This window comes from Eptatretus burgeri, chromosome 4 (assembly GCF_056783735.1).
Source record: "Eptatretus burgeri isolate ZD-2024b chromosome 4, Ebu_testis_v1, whole genome shotgun sequence".
Classification (NCBI taxonomy): Eukaryota; Metazoa; Chordata; class Myxini; order Myxiniformes; family Myxinidae; genus Eptatretus; species Eptatretus burgeri.
Genome location: NC_140964.1, coordinates 4,103,210 through 4,123,879, shown reverse-complemented (window position 1 = coordinate 4,123,879; position 20,670 = coordinate 4,103,210). Strand labels below are relative to the sequence as shown.

Below are 20,670 nucleotides of genomic sequence, written 5' to 3'. Positions count from 1 at the left end.
TAGGAGGAAAACCTTGGGGTAACCTTTCCGTATCGGATTGTAGTAGTGTGTGTCGGGGTGGTGCTGAGGTGTCGTCCACCACACACACACACATTTGTGTCGGTTTTCACTTTGTCATTTGTATTTTATGTCGATCGGTGACAAAAAATTAAATTGAATGCATTTTCAATTTGGGCTGGAACACAAGAAAATGCGGCAAAAGTCGAGGGGTGTGAATACTTTCTGAAGGCACTGTAATTGTTTGGCCTCTAAGAAGTGGTGGAAATGCTTTTTGGAGAGGTATACAGCAAGTAATTACTGATCGAAGGCTCTTTTCTTGGGCTCTGGTGGCTTCAGCGTTTTCGGGAAAAAGGCCAATGGACGCCAGTCAGCATCAATGAACTGGTGAAGGGACGCACCCACCGCAACCTCAGACGTGTCTCCCATCAGGCATGTTGGCACCTCTGGCCTTGTATGATTCAGGAATGAGGTTTTGGTCAATGCGTCCGTTGGTCTGGAAGGTTGTCACGGTGGGCTCTGCCAATCGGAGCACTTAAGGTTCCTTACCAGCTGTGAGTCACTCATTCAGTGGCTGCAGTGTTGTGGCTGCATTTGGAATAAATCGGTGGTAAATGCTGATGAGGCCCAAAAACTCTCACACTTTGCGTTGAGATCAAAGCAATGGAAAATCCTGAATAACCTGCACCTTCTCCTCGAACGGAGTAGTAAAATCCTGAATGTGTGGAATGGGGTAACGGTCTGGTGCGGTTACATTGTTTAAGGACCAGTAATCCCCACAAGGATGCCAATCCCCAGATGTCTTTTTGGGTATCGTGTCGTGGTGAAGACCAACTGCTTGACGATGCTCTGATCGTTCCCTGTTGTAACGTGGTCAAACTGCTACCAGGAAATACGTAATTTCTCGGGTGCTAGTCGGCGAGCACGTGCGCAAACGGTGCGTCCCGTGGTCTGGTGTTTGGGCTGGCATGTCGCCGATGGACGGGAAATCGTGAAGTACTTTCTGAAAAGGGGTATGTGGGTGTGGGTGGAAGACCTGTGATATTCAACGTCAAAACGGTGGATGCCATTCCGAGAACACCAAGCTGTGCCGAGGCCTCCAATAAACGGCGATGTTTTGTGTTGACGAGATTAAAATGACGCAAAAAAAAAAAAATCTGCATTGAGGATGGAGTATTTTGTGGTGACGCAAACCCCAATCGAGCTGGAGGAAGTGTTCTCCAAAAATAGCAATAGGACTGTTGAATAGTCCTGTCGTTTTCTTTTCTGCTATGCATCAGACGGTGACACAATGCTTGCCTCTGCCCCTGTATCCACAAGGAAATGAAACCCGCTATTACAATCCACGAGGAAAAGAAGGCAACTGACCGATGGCCCAGGTGAACTCTTTGCCATGAGTTGAGAGCCTCGTCGTTTCCCTGAAGCCGGTACGAGCACGGAGCTCTTCACTGACGAGCATTAGCACCGAAGGTCATACAGCACCAACACCAAACTGGAGTGGTGTTTACGGAAGGTGAAGAGTGGTAGCTCGAGGTACGGCGTTTCTCACCTCTCCTACCAGGAATACCCAACGATGAGCACAACTGGCGTTGCACAGCATGTAGCTCCAGGATGATCTTCTTAAGGTCCACCATTTTGGATTGTAGTTGTGTGACGTGCTGTGCTGGAGGTGTCACATGAGCCTCGGTTGGTGTAACTGTCTGAGATTATCAGCCAGCTCCGCAATGGCGAGTAGTGCCAGCTCTGCATTAGTTGCAAGTATCATGCGGATGTGGGGTGGCAACCGTTGCAGAAACTCACAAAGGATCGACTGGTCGTAGGTGGCATGTCGGTCACCGAGAAGCTGCTGCATATGACGCAGTAGCTGTGTAGGTTTTTGATCTCATAAATCCTAGCTTGTAAGGAATTGTTGAAGGCAGTGGTGCTCAGAGGGGAGTCATGCGCTTCAGAAGCGTGGCCTTCAAAATTGTGTTCGGGTTGTTCCCCGGAGGGTGCAGCAAAATCTCTCGCCTCAATCGCATATCCTGGTGATAAAGATCCAACAATTTATTGAACTTCGTAATTGAACCCCGTCAACTCGGTTGCAATGCTCTGGGTGTCGATTTGCGCTTCGACCTGTGTAAACCACAGCTGCTGGTCGTTCGGCCAAAATGGCGGCAGTTTTAAATGAAGCTGGTTGAATGACCGGGAAAGCCGTGGGTGCCTGGCTGTTCCCTTCGAATGGTTGTTCGTTTGTATCTCCTTATCCATCCATTGTATCACATCGGGGTCACCAACTAGGAATACAAGGAAAGGATGTCTCAGGCCTTCAGAATCTGTGCCGATCCTTTCTTCATCACACCGTGAACTTCTTTTTCCTGCCACCCATCACTTCCGGTTGAAACCGGAACCGGAAACCCCACATCCGACATGTTTACATATTACCACAATAAAGGCAAAATGATGCCACTGCAGACTTTACTGAACAAACACTATGAAACAACTGTCGTTTTACTCAAGATTTATTATTTTTCCCCCTTTGGCCTTAGTTATTTTATAACTTGGTTTACGGATCCGCCGACGGTATATTTGCCGAAATGAAATATAAATATAAAACACATTTTTAGCCTTTTTATATTTATAAATTTTCCGCCGAGGTGCAAAAGTTTCAAAACCCAAAATGTAAACGTCGGCATTTATTTTCAAAATATAATTTCGCGTGCGCGCACCAAAATGCCGAGTCCCCTTTAGCCAAACTGCGCAGTAGTCTTCGGTCATGGCGTCTGAGCAGTGGTCAGCGTCGTTCAGATTGACTGTGGTTTCTGGGGCGAAAGTGATTGTTAAGTATGTCAGCGGTATAAATTTGAGTGACTGTATTGGTGATTTAATCACGCAACATCTTGACGACGAATATTCTGGCCGAACTATTGCATCAATTCAGTGCAGCAGCAGGGATGATTCGCAGGCTACTCTTGATCGTGCCGATTTTTTTTCCGTCGAAAGCTGTTCACCGCTGTTCGTATTGAAAGATTTCGGTGCCAAGTATGTCAAAGTTTCCCTGCGCGATGCTGATATTCAGCTTTCAACGGACCAGAAATCAGCCTTTGATGTGCTCATGGGGATGGGGAGACGGTACGATCAGATGCCCGCTGAAAAGTAAGAGCTGGTTATGGCTCTGATTGACCGTTTTGAGTGTGTTGACTCCTCGTAGACACCTTTTTTTTTTTTAATCATATCCAGCACTTTGCACTGGTGTGCACGCACACATCTACGACTTGGACAGGAATTTTCACAGCATTGTTTCCATTTGTTTGATACAACAGGCTTCTGTAAGAAAAACATGCCAGACTATATTGTAAAAACAAGTTTTAATCCTTCTTTATTGTTTTTCACATCAGATGGTACAGTGAACATGGGCATCCTGCATTTGAATGGTCTTCCATCTTCAATGTCTTCTTAGATCCTCCTGGTCCGGGATTTATATTTATTTCCCCCCCACCTCCCCTTGTCTTCTCCATGGAACATCCGACGACAAATCATAAAAATATATTGTTTCTAAAAATTGAAATTATATTTATATTTATATTTCGACCTAACGACCCTACATTTTAGCTGAAGAACTGTGTAAACCAAGTTATAAATAAAAAAAATAACTAAGGCCTTAGAAGCCAAAATCACAACAATATGATAAAAGTCTGGAGACGACAATGGTTTACGAGCGGTATTTGACGATGCAGATTGTTTCAGAAGTCAAGGATGAGACGATGTGATAATTTTTGACCAAGTTATAAAAATGATCAACATGATGTGGTACGAGTGACAGGTTATTAGCTGCAAAACGTCGAAAACCCAGTTTCGTTTAACAACTTTCAAAATTTGACCTTTGCATAACCTTTAAAGGTCCCAAAACAATGTTGTGAACATTAAAATAAGGAAACAGGATACGTTTCTGAAATGGTCAAATGACGTCATTGGACGATGAGAAGCGGACGTGATATCGGTCATTGGAGTTGGTTGAAGGTCAAAAACCCGGTTCGATTCCCACAACTTTGAAAATTTGACATTTGTGAACTTTAAAGGTCAAGGATTATGACCTTTGGTGCAAAACTTCCTCTGGAACATTCCAGGAACAATATAACGTCATATAGGCTATATGGCATTTCGCACTCCTCGGATTATCCATACTTTGATGAAATCAGCGTAAAAACAAACTTGAAGGGGGCGCCACGGGCAAGGTGTTCGAGATGGAGCAAAATGGTTTCAAGACTTTAGGTGGGGAATGACCAAGATTATGCATAAAAAAATATTGTCATCCTAGCTCTCAAAGTTTGGGCGGTCGTATGATTTTGACGTCAAAATTCGCAATTTTCTAAGTTCGTGACCTTGTGACCTTGACCTTGGGACGAAAATGAAAAATTGAGCTCCGTGGGGCTATGCAGCTGTCATTGGGCTAACCAAATACCAAAACCCCTGCCAGATTCGACAAACCCCCTCGGAGAAGATGCAAATTGAAATCGGCTACCCCCTAAAAACACGTTTTTTTGGGTGTGGTTCCGCCCATAATGGGCGCACCACGCCCATTCTCAGGAAAACACAACTTGATCATGATATAAACCTCCCACCAAAATTTTTATCAGGATCGGCTCAAAACCCACGGAGCTATGCTCAGGACAGACATAGACAGACAGACACCAATAACGAATATAGTGGTCACTTACTTTTTCGTGAACCAATAGTTCATCTTAACATTATCGAATTTCTATTAAATATGTGCTTTCAAATGGTTTGTTGCATTCTTAAGTGTTTTTATTGCATCATGGGGTTGAAATTTTTTTTGCAATCGCAACGCATATCCAACGAGAACAGCACCCAGTGGAGTGCATACCTCTGCCAGGCTGAACAGTTTACATTTTGTAGCCCAACGATTGGCCCGACCTGCATCCGTGCCTGAACAAATATCTCATCGGCTTGTTCTCGTCACCGACCCAACCCATCCATCAAGTTTTGTCACAACCCATGCACAACTTCTTGAAATATCATGATTTATGTCATTCTTGACCCCCATCTCTCAATTGTTAAGAATCGCTTTAAAAATTTTTTTAAATTTCTCGGATCCGGATCCAGATAGTCACCAAATTCGAATCAATTAGTCCCGGTCACACACCCCATCATCTGCCCACCAAATTTCGTCCGAATCCGTCCATAACTTCTTGAGATGTCATGCTCACAGATGGACAAACAGACAAACAAATGGGTGACAATATGACCTCCGTCCACCTTTGGTGGCGGACGTGATTATATAATGGACGTCAATGGCAGAATAGGGTTTGATTATCTGGAGTTTCACTGCATGTGCAACTTTTCGAGGATGCATACATTTCGTGATTCGATGGATGGATATATCTAGAAATGCAGATGTGGGTTGGAGGGGAGTTGAATAGAAAATCATACTACTCGTATATTAAATAAAGTGTGTGTGTGTGTGTGTGTGTGTGTGTGTGTGTGTGTGTGTGTGTGTGTGTGTGTGTGTGTGTGTGTGTGTGTGTGCTTTTTTTTTTGTGCATCATATAGCCATAGATCAAAAAAACATAGCTGGTCTGATCACCACCAAATTTTGCATACGTGTTTGTACGACCTCGGCTCACCCTCCCCCCACCATGCAAGGGGCGAGAGGCGAGACGACTTCCCAATGCTCCCGAGGGGAGCGTGTGTTTGTTACATAAAATAAACTTTTGTTTGTGTTTCGTAGGTACTGACCGGTGTTCACACTCTTGAGACGGATGTTCTCATCGCCTAATCCAATATTTGTTGTTGAAGGTTTTTTTTGGAATAATGTTCTCCAAAGTCTTCATCGTTTCCAACATGCTCGCAGAATATCGACTGTAATGATTATTCTGATGTGTGCACCACCTTCTTTTTTCGTATGCAGCACAAGGCTGTGGGGTTGCACCATTGGCCGAGTGTACGGCTCCGTCGCTGATGCATCGCCCTCTGTAGGTTAGGGCAGGAATTTGTAATTTGTTAAGGATGCTGGCGATGACTCACCTCCCCTTGGCGAAGGACACCGTTGCATATTTAACATCCACCAACTAATGCCGGTGGACAGGACACCCATTTAATGTACAGTCGAGCGACGGCATGCACATTGATGAAACACCGTGATGATGGTTTATTGCTGGGTCGAGATTCGAACCCGGGCTGGACAGCTTGGAGACCTAGGCCACAATGTGTGCACCAGTTTGACGCAAATTGCCCTGGATCATTGGCTTGCATCTGACATGACGCTCTGATTGCTGGTTTTGAAGGACGATGAGAAGCGGACACCTCTCCATGCTGCTGCCTACCTTGGCGAATCAGACATTTTGGAACTACTCATACTAGGAGGTAATGCGTGTGTTTTTGTTTGTTTTCCTTCATATTTTCTCCATCCGACTGTTTATTTTATTTTTAATTATTTTGCAATTTTGTGTTCAATGGTAGTCGTTTATTCATCTCTCTGGCCCAAAAAAAAAATATATAACTGCCCATAAAATATTAATAATAATAATAATCAAGTTCCTTGTAAGGGAACTCATTAACGCAGGAGGTTATTTGGCCCATCAAGCCTGTGGTTATTTTTGCTAACTTATGGTTGTTTGTCCGTGCTCGATCGATTTTTAAATGCTGAGCATCGAGCAAGGGTTCAGCACGTACCATTGTTAAAGTCTTTCACTCAACGGGGTTTGAACCACCGACCTCTCAGACTCGGAGCGTACGCTCAAAGAACCGTTACACCACCGAGTCTGGTTAAGCGTTGTTCAGAGTTTGTGCATTTCTTTATCCATTACACTGGTCAACAACAAATTTGTTGTCTGCATTTTTAAGCTGATTTAGGACGAATCTGATGCGCTGAATCCAAAACTCACATTAGTTTTGTTCAATCAGGTCAAGTTTTTGAGATATGGCCACATGTCGTTTTTTACATTTTTGTTCACATGTACGCATGTGTGGAGCATTTTAGAAGAAGTTGGTGGGGGTAAAATGTCATGTCAAATAATTGTTTTGATTGGAAATAATTATTTTAATGACAAGAAGTATTCAGGTGCGATAGTTCTGGGTGATTATGTCGAAAAGGGATCAGTTTGAAGTCATAAAACCTCAAAATCTTCCAAAAATTGGTGAGGCAAAGCATAAAGTTCGTGGATCAAAACTAAAGTTAATGGGGCAGATTTTGTAATAATGTGATACAAAAAAAGTTGTATTTCTTGAAATAACGAACTCTGAAGAATGTACAATACCTACATGCGCCAATTTATGACATGCGCTTCTGCTCAAGCTTGGAGTGCCACAGTACGAACCCAAAGATTGGAGACTGTTCATTGACAGCAGCAAGCGATCACTGAAATGTGTTCTGCTACACAACGGCAACCAGTTTGCCTCTGTACCCATCGCTCACTCGACTACACTGAAGGAGAAGTATGAAGCGGTGAAGTACGTGCTGGAGAAAATTGGTTATGATCAGCATAAGTGGTTTATTTGTGTTGACCTGAAGATGGTGAACTTTTTGTTGGGACAACAGTCTGGCTTCACCAAGTACCCATGTTTTCTGTGCATGTGGGATAGTAGGGACCGTGCTCAGCATTACACAAAGGACTGGCCTGTGCGGGAGGAATTGGTGCCATGCAAAGAAAGGAACGTCATCAACGACCCTCTGGTGGACAGAGACAAAATACTCTTCCCACCGCTGCACATCAAGCTCGGCTTAATCAAGCAGTTCACCAAGGCTCTGGACAAAGATGGTGACTGCTTCACTTACTTGTGCCAGGCTTTTCCAGGATTGACCATGGAGAAGTTGAAAGCTGGCATCTTTGATGGTTCTCAGATCCGTCAGCTCATCAGAGATCCAGAGTTCAAAAACTCAATGAACGAAGTGGAACTGGAAGCGTGGAAGACATTTGTTTTGGTAGTGAAGAACTTTCTTGGCAACAATAAGGCCAGAAACTACGCAGAACTTGTCAACAACATGCTGACTGCTTTCAGAAACCTGGGCTGCAACATGAGCATCAAGATGCACTACCTATTTTCACATATGAACCGGTTTCCTGAGAACCTGGGTTCAATGAGTGACGAGCAGGGGGAGAGATTCCATCAGGACATGAAGGAGATGGAGACCAGGTATCAGGGTCGCTGGGACGCAGTCATGATGGCTGACTACTGTTGGAATCTGAAGAGAGACCTCCCTGCCGCTGAACATTCCAGGAGTTCGAAGAAACGGAAGTTCAAGCCCTGAAGTTTGAACAGTGGTGACGCAACATGCAATTTACTTGTACTTACCTTTATCAATGCCCACCATTCAGATGACAGTAATCGATGTTTCTATCATGTAATCAATAAATGTTGTTGGCAAAACATTTTTTTTTCTTAAAAACATGTTTAGGATGATATGTGTAGACAAAAATCAGCTGATAATGCCACAAAAATGTAATTGATTTTGTCACAAGATCTGATTTTTTCAAATCAACTTAGCACAAAAACCTGACCTGATGGAGAGAAACGGATGCCATTTCCTGATTCAGCAGTGCCAGAATACCCTAATTCACTTGTAGAAATCTAGACAACATTCAGAAAGTAAAAAATTGTTGACCAGTGTTGTCAAAGTTTTCTTTCATAGTCTTTGTATCATTGCGTTTTTTTTTTTTTGTTGTTATTGTTAATGTCCATTTGAAGATTTGTGATCTGAAAGCACCTGCACCAAAGGGCGTCGGTGATTTCGGCTTTTTTGATGCGTTTCCTCTCATATGTTTGCCCACACGCAGGGGCACGCGTCAACTCCAAAGACAGCACTTGGCTCACACCTCTCCACCGAGCCTGCGCATCCCGCAGTGAGGTATCGGAAAGTCGACTTGTACGAGGATATCTGTGCAGAATGTTTGTCATGTGTTCTTCTTCTCCTTCTTCTTCTCCCTCTCCTCCTCCTCCTCCTCCTCCTCCTCCTTCTCCTTCTCCTTCTCATTCTTCTTCTCCCACCTCCTCCTCCTCCTTCTCATTAACCACGAGCGAGTCAGTCCAAGTAGTATTGGCCATGACCCCCCCCCCCCCCCCCATCGATCGAGTCTTCACAGGCTGGCATGGCATCTGTTTTCAAAATGTGTTCTTTTAAAAGGTTCAGTGGCTAGCATTGTCATTTAGCCTTTGGGATTTGATGGAAAACTTTTGAATTGCCGCCACCCTTTTGCGAGTCTTTTGCAGTCAAGGACTAGTTGCTAAATACCACGAAAGACGGTATTTGAAGTAAATTTGGACCACATTGAAGTGAAAAGGTCTATTTTAAAAGCAACAGCCTTGGATTGTAAAGACATGGCAGCGTGGCCGGTTCGAAATTCATCACCAGTTGGAGCCATGAGAAGATTTTGCTGCTACGTTCAGCGACGGGCCCTGTTTGTAAATGCGTGAAGAACCGGGTCATAGGTTCATCGACTTGTTACTCTTCCACAGGCGGCTGTCCAGGTGCTCCTGAAACATGCGGCGGACGTGAACGCACGTGACAAGAACTGGCAGACTCCACTGCACGTGGTTGCCGCAAACCGGTCCCTCAAGTGTGCTGAAGCACTCGTGCCTTTGTTGAGCAGCGTGAACGTGTCGGATCGTGCCGGGCGGACCGCCCTTCATCACTCGGCCTTCAATGGCCATGCTGAGGTGAGACACCTCTCCTGCAGGTGCTTATTGTGATAAATGTGTGTTGCTCTACATCTTTGTATGCTGGTGGTTGATTGCCCTATAAGGAGTTTGGTTTTGTACCCCGTTCACCTTTTGTGCACCTTCTTTGTACCTCTCCGAATATTTACCCAATTATATCCTTCATTGAGAATTGATTGCAATTGACAGTCACTCATCTGTAGCTGTATGCCTGGTGTTGGCTTAATGGTTGGGGTGGTGGGATTTGGATCCTAGGGTCCTGAGTTAAAATCCCGCTCAACTGTTGAATTAATACCAGGTGGGGTTGACTCGTCCTGTCATCCTTCCGAGGTCGGCAAAATGAGTGCCAGCCTGCTGGTATACTGTCGGAGTGGCGATCCGTCCAGCATTGTGCCCAATAGCCAAGGAGACTGCCAAGGCAGCACCAACGCTCTGCACAGAGTATGGTCCAATCTCCTCCTCCTCCTCATCTGCAGCTGCCGAATATGAATCGTATTCAGTCATCCGGCCTGAAATCCAGGAAGCCATTCTGTATCCAAGCCAACTTTCGACATGACCACAAGTAGACCACCCAAGAGCACTAGAAAGAGATATGGTGAAACACCAACATACCACTGGAATTCCTCATTGCCACCCCAAGAACACCACCACCAGGAATGGAGTTCCTGAGGTTAAATGCCATCGACCTTCAACCGAGTACGGACGTTGTGGTCACATTTTCCACAAGTAGTCCGTGTGCGACTGAGGCGCATCCACTCAGCCCATACAACGGATCCTTCATGTTGTTTTGAAGAACATTCGCGATGCAACCAGTGAAGCTGCTCAATAGTTATTGAAGCGCGATTATTACCTCCACCACCGAAGCTGAAGGAGGTTATGTTTTCACCTCCTGTCTGTCTGTCTGTCTCTGTCTGTCTGTCTCTTTGTGTACAGGATATCTCAAAAAGTTGTAGATGGATCCGGATGCAATTTTTGGACAGTTTGGGAGTGTGACAAGGACGTACTGATTAGATTTTGGTCAAGATCTGGATTCTGCTACTAAAATTTTTTTAAGTGATTCTTCACCATTGAGAGATTGGGCCAAAAACGATGTTTAGCATGCTTTCTCAAAAAGTTGTGGACGGATTCGGACGAAACTTGGTGGACACGGGTGTGTGGCAAGGAAGAACTGATTCGATTTTGGTGAAGATCCGAATCCGCGTCTGGATACGAGAATTATTTAATTTTTATCGTGATTCTTCACCATTGAGAGAGAGGGGCAAAACCGATTATATTACTGTATAGCATGATATTTCAAACACGTATTGGGCCCGATATGTTCTCGTGGATCAGGCATTGTGCGGTGGAGGTGTGCGCTCTACCGTGGGCCCTTCTTGTTCCATCCTGTTTTGTTGGTAGCCACCTATGCCGTACGAAAGACATCCACTGTCCATCAGAGTTTGTGATCGCACTCTGTGTCGGCAGCATCACCTGTTTGTACACGTGGCAGACTTCCATTCGGCAAATTTTCATCAACTTGCCTTGATGGTTCAGTCCGATCCAATGTGGCGTCCATCCTGGCAGGGGGTCGGGTGTAACTGCCTTGAACTCGTCTCACTGCAAGAAATGCATGAGGTTTTTTGCAACGGCCTTCCTTGCAGGGTTTGACCCTGCAGTCTTCAGATTACAGAGGTTCAGCCAGTAAGACCCCAATCCTTGTTGAGGGTGCATTGTTTATTTTATTATTTACTTAAATTTTTTTTTAGCCTTTTAATGAATTATACGATTGTCTTCCACTTCTTCCTCGAGAATATCTGGTACCCTTCCCTAAATGATTTTTCCTCGTTTGAGATGCGATTTGTTGGGAAACTGAACCAAATCCCATAATTTTTATTGCCAGACATCTCCCACAGGTATCCGCCCTTTCATCGGCGTCCTTCCATCGCGCGTCTTTGTGAGACCTCGTTGCCCTGAATCCAACAAGTGATTGATGAGATTGTTTAATTTCCTGAGCAGGTTTGGAAAAGATGCTTTTTGTAAGATTTGAGATGCTTCAAGGCAGCAAATAGGTTTATATTCACGACACTGTCCTTGTCCTCCCTTCGGCCTCCCTTGCAATTTGATTTGTTTTGGGTCTTGCTTTAATTCGGTGTCAAGACTACTGATCTTGTCCTGCGTTGGGCCTTCTGATTTCTACTCCTTTTCTGTGACTCTGGTTGCAGTGTTTGTGCCTTGACCCGTTTTATGCCCTATGAAAGGCAGGCTGCTTCAAAGAGCGAACGGTACTTGTTAACGCAGTTCTTAACACATTCCTCACAAGTAATAACTCCAACCTTGCACTCTTTATCATTCCTCCCCTTTTGTCATACGATTTGGATTATTTGCTTCTTTGAGGTTTTATTTATTTATTTATTTATTTTGTGGGGGATGGAAGGAGGTTATTTGTATTCCTTTTGCCGAAATGCCGATCTCTCTCTCTGTCTTGGTAACCCCCTGCCACCTCGTGCTGTCTTTCTCGTCTTCCTTCAATCTGACATTTTTGATAACCCCTTACACTCTGATCTTCTTGTTTGTTTACATTTTCCTTCTTGGCTGCCTCCTTTGTTTGTGTGTCCTTCGCCGGTCTAATCCTGTAAACTTCCTCACTGTGCCTTGTACCTCTGTGTCCCTACTTGTCTGGCGTACCCGTTTGTCTCTCCCTTGTCTGCGAGTTGTCTTCTTTCCCTCTCCTCTTTCCTCTTGCTCTTTGTGTTAATTTATCAGTGATAATCTTCCTATTTGTAGTAATGATGTGATATTTCAAATACAACATGCTCCCCTCCCCCAACCTCCTAACCCTACTCTTCCCCCTAAACGGGTTTTTCAAATCCTTTTTACATTTACTGCAGCCATTAACCATGATTTTCAATTTAAAACTTGAAACCATCAACAATTCATGCCTGGTGTTGGCCGAATGGTTAGGGTGGTGGGCTTGGGATCCTAAAATCCTGAGTTGAAATCCCAGTCGGCTGTTGAATTAACACCAGGTGGGGTTGACTCTGCCTGTCATCCTTCCGAGGTCTGTAAAATGAGTAGCAGCTTTCTGGTATCCTGTGTCCGAGTGGTGACCCGTCCAGCATTGTGCCCAATAGCTCAGGAGACTGCTGAGGCAGCACCAACGCTCTGCACAGAGTACGGTCCCGATGGATGGATTGACCAACAATTTGTAGTTGTTTGAGTTCAGGAATTAATTATGTTTGGAGGCTTTATGTGCTTGAGAAAATGACAAGTGCGTCTCTTTTTTTTATTTTATTATTTTTTTGGTTAAAATTGACAAATCCTTTGCACTTGCAACTTATTTATTTATTTTCACCAAGCTTGTGAGCCAATTTTATTCTAGTTTTGTTTGTTTTTCTTAAATGTGACAACATGGTGTAATAATCCAAGGAGGAATCTAAAATCGTATTTTTTTTAATTTATTTTTTTTTTTGACCTCGAGATTGGTAATTGGGTCGAACATGCCTTTGAAACCTCTGTGCTGAACTGAAAGAAAAGTTCTGACTTATTTATTTACGTTATTTATTTTATTTGTGCTCTGTTCCCTGCAGATGCTCAGCTTTCTGTTGTCCAAGGGAGCGAACATCAACGCCTTTGACAAAAAGGATAGGAGGGCTGTGCATTGGGCCGCATACATGGGTAAGCAGCTGCTTGATTGTACCAGCCACCTCCTGCAGTGTGGCTATTTTCTGCTCTCTTATGCACAGGTAAAGGTTAATTGAGCAGGTAAACACCAACATGGATGGTTTACTTCCTTGCAAGAGGGCAGCAGGGAATGTATGGACATGCAGAGTATGCCTGAAGGCTGGCAAGTTTTGAAAAGATGCCATGGTATATATCTAGGCAAAAGGATCGTTCCCTCCACCAATGAAGGTGGACAGAGGTTGTGTTTTAACCCATGTTTGTCTGTCTGTGTGAGCAGGATATCTCAAAACAGTTGTGGACGAATTCGGACGAAACTTGGTGGACAGGTTGGGTGTGTGACAATAACGAAGCGATTCGATTATGCTGAAGATCCAGACCCGGATCAGATGATTTTTTTTTAAAAAAAAGTGATTCTTTACCATTGAGTGCTGAGGCTAAAGCTGATATCGCATAATATTTCAAAACGTTGTGGATGAGTTGCTTCGGTGATTAGAACAAGCCAATTTGAATCGGCTTCAGGTCTGGATCCAGATCGGGCCCATCAGTGGGATACAAACATGTAAACGGCTCAGCCTGGCACAGGTATGCACTCTACCGAGTGCCATTGTAGTTGCAAATGTAATACCAGTGTGTCTGCAAATGTGTGGTTCAAAGGTCACCTCAACTTGTTTACATAGACATTTTTTTGCATACACTTTCAAGGCTTGTGGAAGAGCTGAAACAGAATGGATCAGGACATAACCTAACAAATGGAACAGCAGTCCAAGGGAGAAACGCCGACAGAAGAGGAAATAGATGGAGATGACCAAACGAGGGATGCAGGTAACGATGTGTCGGGGAGGACAACATGGATCCAGAGGCTAACTTTTGGGAGGGGCGGTGGGTGGTTTCACGGTTGTAGAAAAATCATGGTTTTGGATGGGGGATGATTTGAGACGTGGATGATTTTGTTTTTGTGCCTCAGCCGACAGTCCCTGGAGCCATTATGTTTTTTTTGGTTGTCCGTGCGTGCGTCCGTCCATTCGTGATAGGTTTTTGTTACTGCGATAAGCCTGGTGTTGGCTTAGTGGTTAGGGTGGCGGCTTGGTATCCTAGTGTCCTGAGTTCGAGCCCCGTTGGCCGCCGAATTAACACCAGGTGGGATGGACTCAGCCTGTCATCCTTCTGAGGTCGGTGAACTGAGTACCGGTGTACTGGTGAAGGGGCACAGCTGTGCCCCAACAAAATGATGGCTCCCGGCAGCCAAGCTGTCATACGCAAGGAGACGAAGTTACTGCGATAACTTAAGAATGGCTGAAGGGTTCAAAGTCAAACTTGATACAAGTATGTACAATTATGCAAAGATGAACTGGTTATATTATGGGGTCAAGAGGTCAAAGGTCAGAGTTCCCGTGAGGTAATGATTCTGTTACCGAGCTAACTAGTGAACCGGTGATGGGATTTTGACGAAACTTGGTATAAGTATATCGTATGATGCAAAGATGAGCTGATTGGATGTCGGCATCAAGAGGTCAAAGGTCAGAGTCCGTGATCGGTTTTCGTTACCACGAAAACTGAAGTGTGGCTGAAGGGATCAAAGTCAAACTTGGTACAAGTGTGTCTAATGGTGCAATAATGTGGGCGGAGGCATATCTGTCGACGACATGGCGTCGAAGAGTGCCGTTGTAGTTAATACTTGTAGATTCCCTGGTGATTGTACCTGTAGAATGATGTCGTGCATCTTTGTGCGCGCCATTTTGGCCAGGTCACACAGAGGTGGTCAAGGTGTTAGCGGCACGGGGAGCTGATATCCGCTGTCGTGACAAGAAGGGTTACACGCCTCTGCACGCCGCCTCGGCCAGTGGGCAGATCGCTGTTGTGAAGCTCCTTTTGGACTTGGGAGTCGATGTGAGTCGGTCCAACCGTTTGCATGAGGGTTTCGACCATATCTTCTTCCAGAAACTCTTCTCTTTCTGTTCTCTCCAAGTCTAAGTGGGTCTAGTTTTCTGCCTTTCACGGGAGCCCTCCCACTCCTCGAAAAACATTCATACCAACGTGCATCTTGTCGGCATTGGTGGGTGTATAAATGATTTCCTTTTTGGGTTGTTTTTTTTTTTTTTTTGACAAATCGAGTTAACTTTATAATTTTCTGGATAATTGTTTGCATTTGAACATTTAGGTGGAAATTCTTTTCTAAGCTGAATGCATGAGAGATGAAACAAATTTCACATTCCTATAGAAATGTCTGTCACGTCCACCGTCATGGGTCAGGTCCCCTTATGTGCCATCCTTCTGACCACCTGAGCCTTCCCGTCGTGTCGAACAGATCGACGAGCCGAATGTCTTTGGCAACTCTGCGCTGCACGTGGCCTGCCACAACGGGCAGGACGTGGTCGTGAGCGAACTCATCGACTGTGGGGCCGGAGTGAACCAATCGAACGGACGCGGCTTCACTCCTCTCCACTTTGCGGCCGCCTCGACGCACGGCGCTCTCTGCCTCGAATTGCTCGTCAATAACGGAGCGGACGTCAATGTGCAGGCAAGCGGTATCATCAGATTTTCTTTTTGCTTTGGGTGCGAGGGGTTTGCAATCCTTGTGGTGTTTTACTTTAAAAATTTTCATTTGTACTTTGGTCATCGACTCGGTGATTCCAATAATCCTTGGACATGGAATGCATTTCAGGTTCATATTACAGTGTCTTATGTGTTTGTTTCTTTTAGAGCAAGGACGGAAAGAGTCCCCTACATATGACTGCGGTACATGGAAGGTTTACGAGATCGCAAACACTAATCCAGAATGGTGAGTAACCATCACCCAGACCCACTTTGGAGACATTTGAGTGACCTGTTTATTCTCAAAGTCGATCCGTTTGAGCTTGAGCTCATCCAGATGTGTTAAGGATTTGAGTTTGTATCTGCTTTCGATATTGTCCATCGACACTTTCATGATGACCATTGGAAGCAAAATCTCTTCTATTATGTGGTTTGAATTGTTTGCCAAAAGACCTTGTGTGGTGTGTATTGAAGTTAAAATTTTGAATGCATCCTTCAGGGAGGGGGCAAATGGGGGTGTGGTGTGCTATGTACATGTGGCAGAATGTGCAATATATTTTTTTTTTTTTGGCTTATCTGGAATTGGAATTCCAGATAAGGTACTGTCATCGTCCATCCATCCGTCCGTCCGTCTCCTATTTCGACTTCTCCGGCCAAACCTCTGGGCCGATCCTTCTGAAATTTGGCAGTAACGTTCCGCACCTGATTGGTAACGGGGATTACAAAGCTCGTTCCGCTCACGTTACTTTAATGAGGTCAAAATGGCCGACTTCGTAAATCCCTTCAAAAATCTTCCTCTCCAGACCCACCAGACGGAATGCTACAAAATTTGGGTTACAACGTTAGGCCAGGGCCCAGATAAGCTACAGGTCCAGTGGTCCTATTTTTATTTCTTTCTCTCCAGTATTCTTTCCACTCACCACACATCGCTCTCCCTGTCCTCAAACTAGCCACCCCTCTCCCTAACACATCCTCTTCATTAATTTTGTATTTCACTTTAGCCCCACTCCCATCCAACATGCTTACGTAACAAGTACAATTCAGCCTCGGTTAACGCCGGCGTTGCATTCCTGGAAAGTAGGACTTGAAGCGAATCCCTTTTTCCCAGAGGAATCTATGTCTTAAAGCCAGTTAAGTTCCTTCGGACCGAACTCAAGAATATTTTTCTCCAAGCAAAGGTACCCGGCATCGGATTTGGCAACTCGGACTCGATTCAGTCAATTTTGCGACTTGAGTTTATACTGACTTGTTGACAATGTTCGGAAAATAATCGTTGAATAAACATCAAATTATGATGGGGTTTAAAATCGGTGGAAAACGATTTATTTATTTATTTTCAGTCGTGGCCTGCGTGGTTTGTTCAATGACAACATATACCAAGTACATGTGCAGCACATCCGCGCTGATAGCTGTCGGGTCGCAAACCATTCGCCAATTAGGTTAAAAGGACGTTTCCACTGTCAAGACAGCACACCACATCCAAGCTGTAAGCACCAATCTTACCAACGTGGTCACGTGTCAAAAGACTTTATTCAAAGGCAAACCATGAACATTCGTCCCGGGGAAAACTTGGCCCTCGATCGGTAATTCCGTGCACGTCCCGACCCGATAAAATGATTTGGTGGTGATTAAAACGTGTCAGGTGACTTGGACTGTTTACATTTCGTCCATAATTGTAAATTATATCGCACCTTGTTTTTTTTTTGTTTTTTTTAAAACGGAAAATATAAAAAGTACAGTATCTTGAAGGACAACGATTGAAGTTTGCAAGTAAAGCATTATGTCAACGTGCATAATGCACATTGTACAAGTGAATTATTAAAATCGACCTTCCCGTTCCACATTGATGCATTTGTTTCTACCTGTAAAGCATTTAAACATAACCTGAGGTTACTGACAAGTCTCGTGTACATATGTTCAAGTCGGTACACAAGATATCTGAAGTATATTTACCATCGATATTTTTGCAGGGAACAATGCCACAAGTCGTCCACTGTATGAAGTTGGCAAATAAAACCTTGATTAAAACATCTTTTTAGAACACACGTGGCAATAAATGAAGCACTGTGTCTTGATTCCTTGATGGCTCGTACTCCAAGGTTTATCAGTAAATTAGGAAAAGTACCCGTCCCCATTGATGGGAAAAGTTTAAGTTAACGTATCAATTTGAATAGTTTCATGGACTTTAAACAGGTCATTGTGTTCCACTCTTGGTTTCACTCGGAGACAAAGTTCTGAGCTACTTCGACCGCACACCATGAAATGGTGGTGCAACATCAGGCCGCAGAGGTTCAATTTGTCTTACAAGAGGGTAAAATATCCTGCTTACAAAATAAAATTTCGCATCAATATTACTCATGCCTGTTGTCCCGTCTTTTCAAGTGATTGTTGAGCTTTTCAAATTTGACACGGGAAGCGTCCACAGTAAATGGGAGACAGAGACGCATGGGCAGACACCACGATTCACAATCCAGAACAAAAAATGTTAGTGGAGGACACCCACACCCACACGCCACACGCCACACACCCCAAGGCATTGTGCAGAGCACGATACTTGCAAAATCCATAAAACAAATTTGACCTCAAAAATAATTGGTGGTTGAATTCAATGACCTCAAATATAAATAGTCTTCAAATTTCAAGTCGATCGGATGAAAATTGAGGATTTTCGAAACACCACCTTCTTTGATGACCTTGGGACTATGTTGACCCTTTGACCTCAAACAATAGGCTTCTTGCTTATGACAAACTCTACCATGTGGTGAAGGTTCGTGAAGATCGGTTTAAAATTGTGGCCTTTCGGCGATGACAGACAGACAGACAAAATCGACTGACCAATATACTTGAAAAATCTTGGATTTTGCAAGTAGCGCGCGCGCACACACACACACACACACACACACACACACACACACACACACACACACACACACACACACACACACACACACACACACACACACACACACACACACACACACACACACACACACACACACACACACACACACACACACACACACACACACACACACACACACACACACACACACACACACACACACACACACACACACTTATTACCCTCGCCGAAGGAGAGGGTATTGTATTTGGGTCCGTCTGTTTGTCCGCACAGAAATTTCGTGTTTTTCTCCACAACCGCTTGTCGGATTGTGATAATTTTCCCCATCGAGCGAATGCTCATGTATAATGTTTTAATGATAATTATGATATGATATAGGTCACCTGGTGTGCCAGCCATATTGGAAAAATGGAAAACTTTGGACCTCTGTATCTCTGAAACCGCACCAAGGAAAAATTTAAAACTTCGCACACGGCAAGTACTCCTCATGGGGAATGTGACCGTTTTTTTATGACGTCATGGGTGCCTTTGTGATGATGTCATAATTGCATATGTAGAATGCCACATCCGATCAGTATGAAAATTGAGGGCCATCTCGGGATAAAATGGTCCACAGCAAAAAATTTGATGTCATCGGTCAATGGGATCGGCAGCCGTATTGTTTAACAACAAAAAAAATCTTCTTTTCTGTAGTGGCTGAACAGATCGAGGCAAAACTTTACACGTTTGATCACCTGTCCATGAAGAACAAAGAGTTCACACATATGATGTCATAGGTTACATGGTTTGGCAGCCACATTGGATTTGCCCCAAAAACCTATAAAAATACATCACTCAAAAGAAGTCCTGGTGAGGGAGGGTCTGCAATCTCTAATTGCTTTTTCTTGGTGTGTGTGTGTGTGTGTGTGTGTGTGTGTGTGTGTGTGTGTGTGTGTGTGTGTGTGTGTGTGTGTGTGTGTGTGTGTGTGTTTTCATCCTCCATAGCTCCAAAACCATGAAACCTAGTGGCCCAAAACTTTGCATGCATACCAAGAAAACTCCAAGGAAGTGCAAGTGAAAATTGTGTGCTTCGGTTTATTGCAACAACCCTTTTGAAAATAATTAATGGCCTTATTTAATTAGATTCCTTCAGCAGTTGCATCCTTGGTCACCGCTCTCTATGGGGTCTTCAGGTGCATCCTAGGAAACCTTGCTGGGGTCTGAAGCCGCCATGTTTTTTGGCCTGCTCAACAATGCCATGAATTTGAACAGGCCGCAACGATTTCTTGAGTTTTTTTTTTTTTTTTTTCTTCACTTTCCTCACTCATTATCAAATGTCTGTTCATCAGAACGAGGTATCGCTGTATACATAGCACTTTTGCAAGTGCTATAAGTTTCAAATTGGAGCTTCGGAGCGATTTCATTCATTCTATACTATGATTTTCCACGATCTTCTCTCATGGACTAATTAAAGTATATCATCAAAATATTGTTTAGGTTTTGAGGATCGGATATCGTCCGGACTAAATAAGTGTCAAAATCTGATAATTTAAAGAAATAACGAGTCTTAAGAGTAAATCGATATACTGATTTACTTTAAGCAAGCAAGGCTATGTTCCCTCCTTCACATATGCATAAGAAAATGTGAAATATCCAAAGCACTCAACTTACCTTTTTCTCCTGTTTGGGGAATTATATTGAATAAACAAAATATTTCTGAATGTACCAAAATTTAACCAGCTTCATTTAGCTGTACGATTTAATGCATTCACTGCTTGACCTCGTGGCCTGTCCCCCAGAGGGACTTGCCTATCCATAGCATCTGCCAAATGTGTGTCCGTATTTTTGGAGGTATCTCGAGGTGCTCTACAGGGTATCAAAGCGAATCTGGTGAAAAACAGGACGTTTTAAAATAAACTTGTAACGTTTGCATGGACCGCGATCTGATGTACCACCTGACGTGCACAGATGAGGAAGCAACATGG

At 44.0% G+C, this 20,670-nt stretch overlaps 1 protein-coding gene across 2 annotated transcripts in view; it reads left to right on the top strand.

Annotated features, from left to right (window-relative positions):
- LOC147027362 (uncharacterized) overlaps window positions 1-20,670 on the top strand; it is a 76,130-nt gene that overhangs the window by 35,100 nt on the left and 20,360 nt on the right. Inside the window, exons 4-10 of one of the 2 annotated variants that reach the window (XR_015057013.1) lie at window positions 6,282-6,360; window positions 8,772-8,842; window positions 9,451-9,651; window positions 13,218-13,305; window positions 15,056-15,198; window positions 15,617-15,836; window positions 16,012-16,090. Coding sequence is in view for 1 of the 2 variants with exons in the window: in XM_085876710.1 (XP_085732836.1) it covers window positions 6,282-6,360; window positions 8,772-8,842; window positions 9,451-9,651; window positions 13,218-13,305; window positions 15,056-15,198; window positions 15,617-15,829; window positions 16,012-16,090 (874 nt within the window). In the remaining variant the exon portion in view is untranslated. The remainder of the gene's footprint in view (window positions 1-6,281; window positions 6,361-8,771; window positions 8,843-9,450; window positions 9,652-13,217; window positions 13,306-15,055; window positions 15,199-15,616; window positions 15,837-16,011; window positions 16,091-20,670) is intronic. The other variant, XM_085876710.1, reaches the window with a different exon arrangement.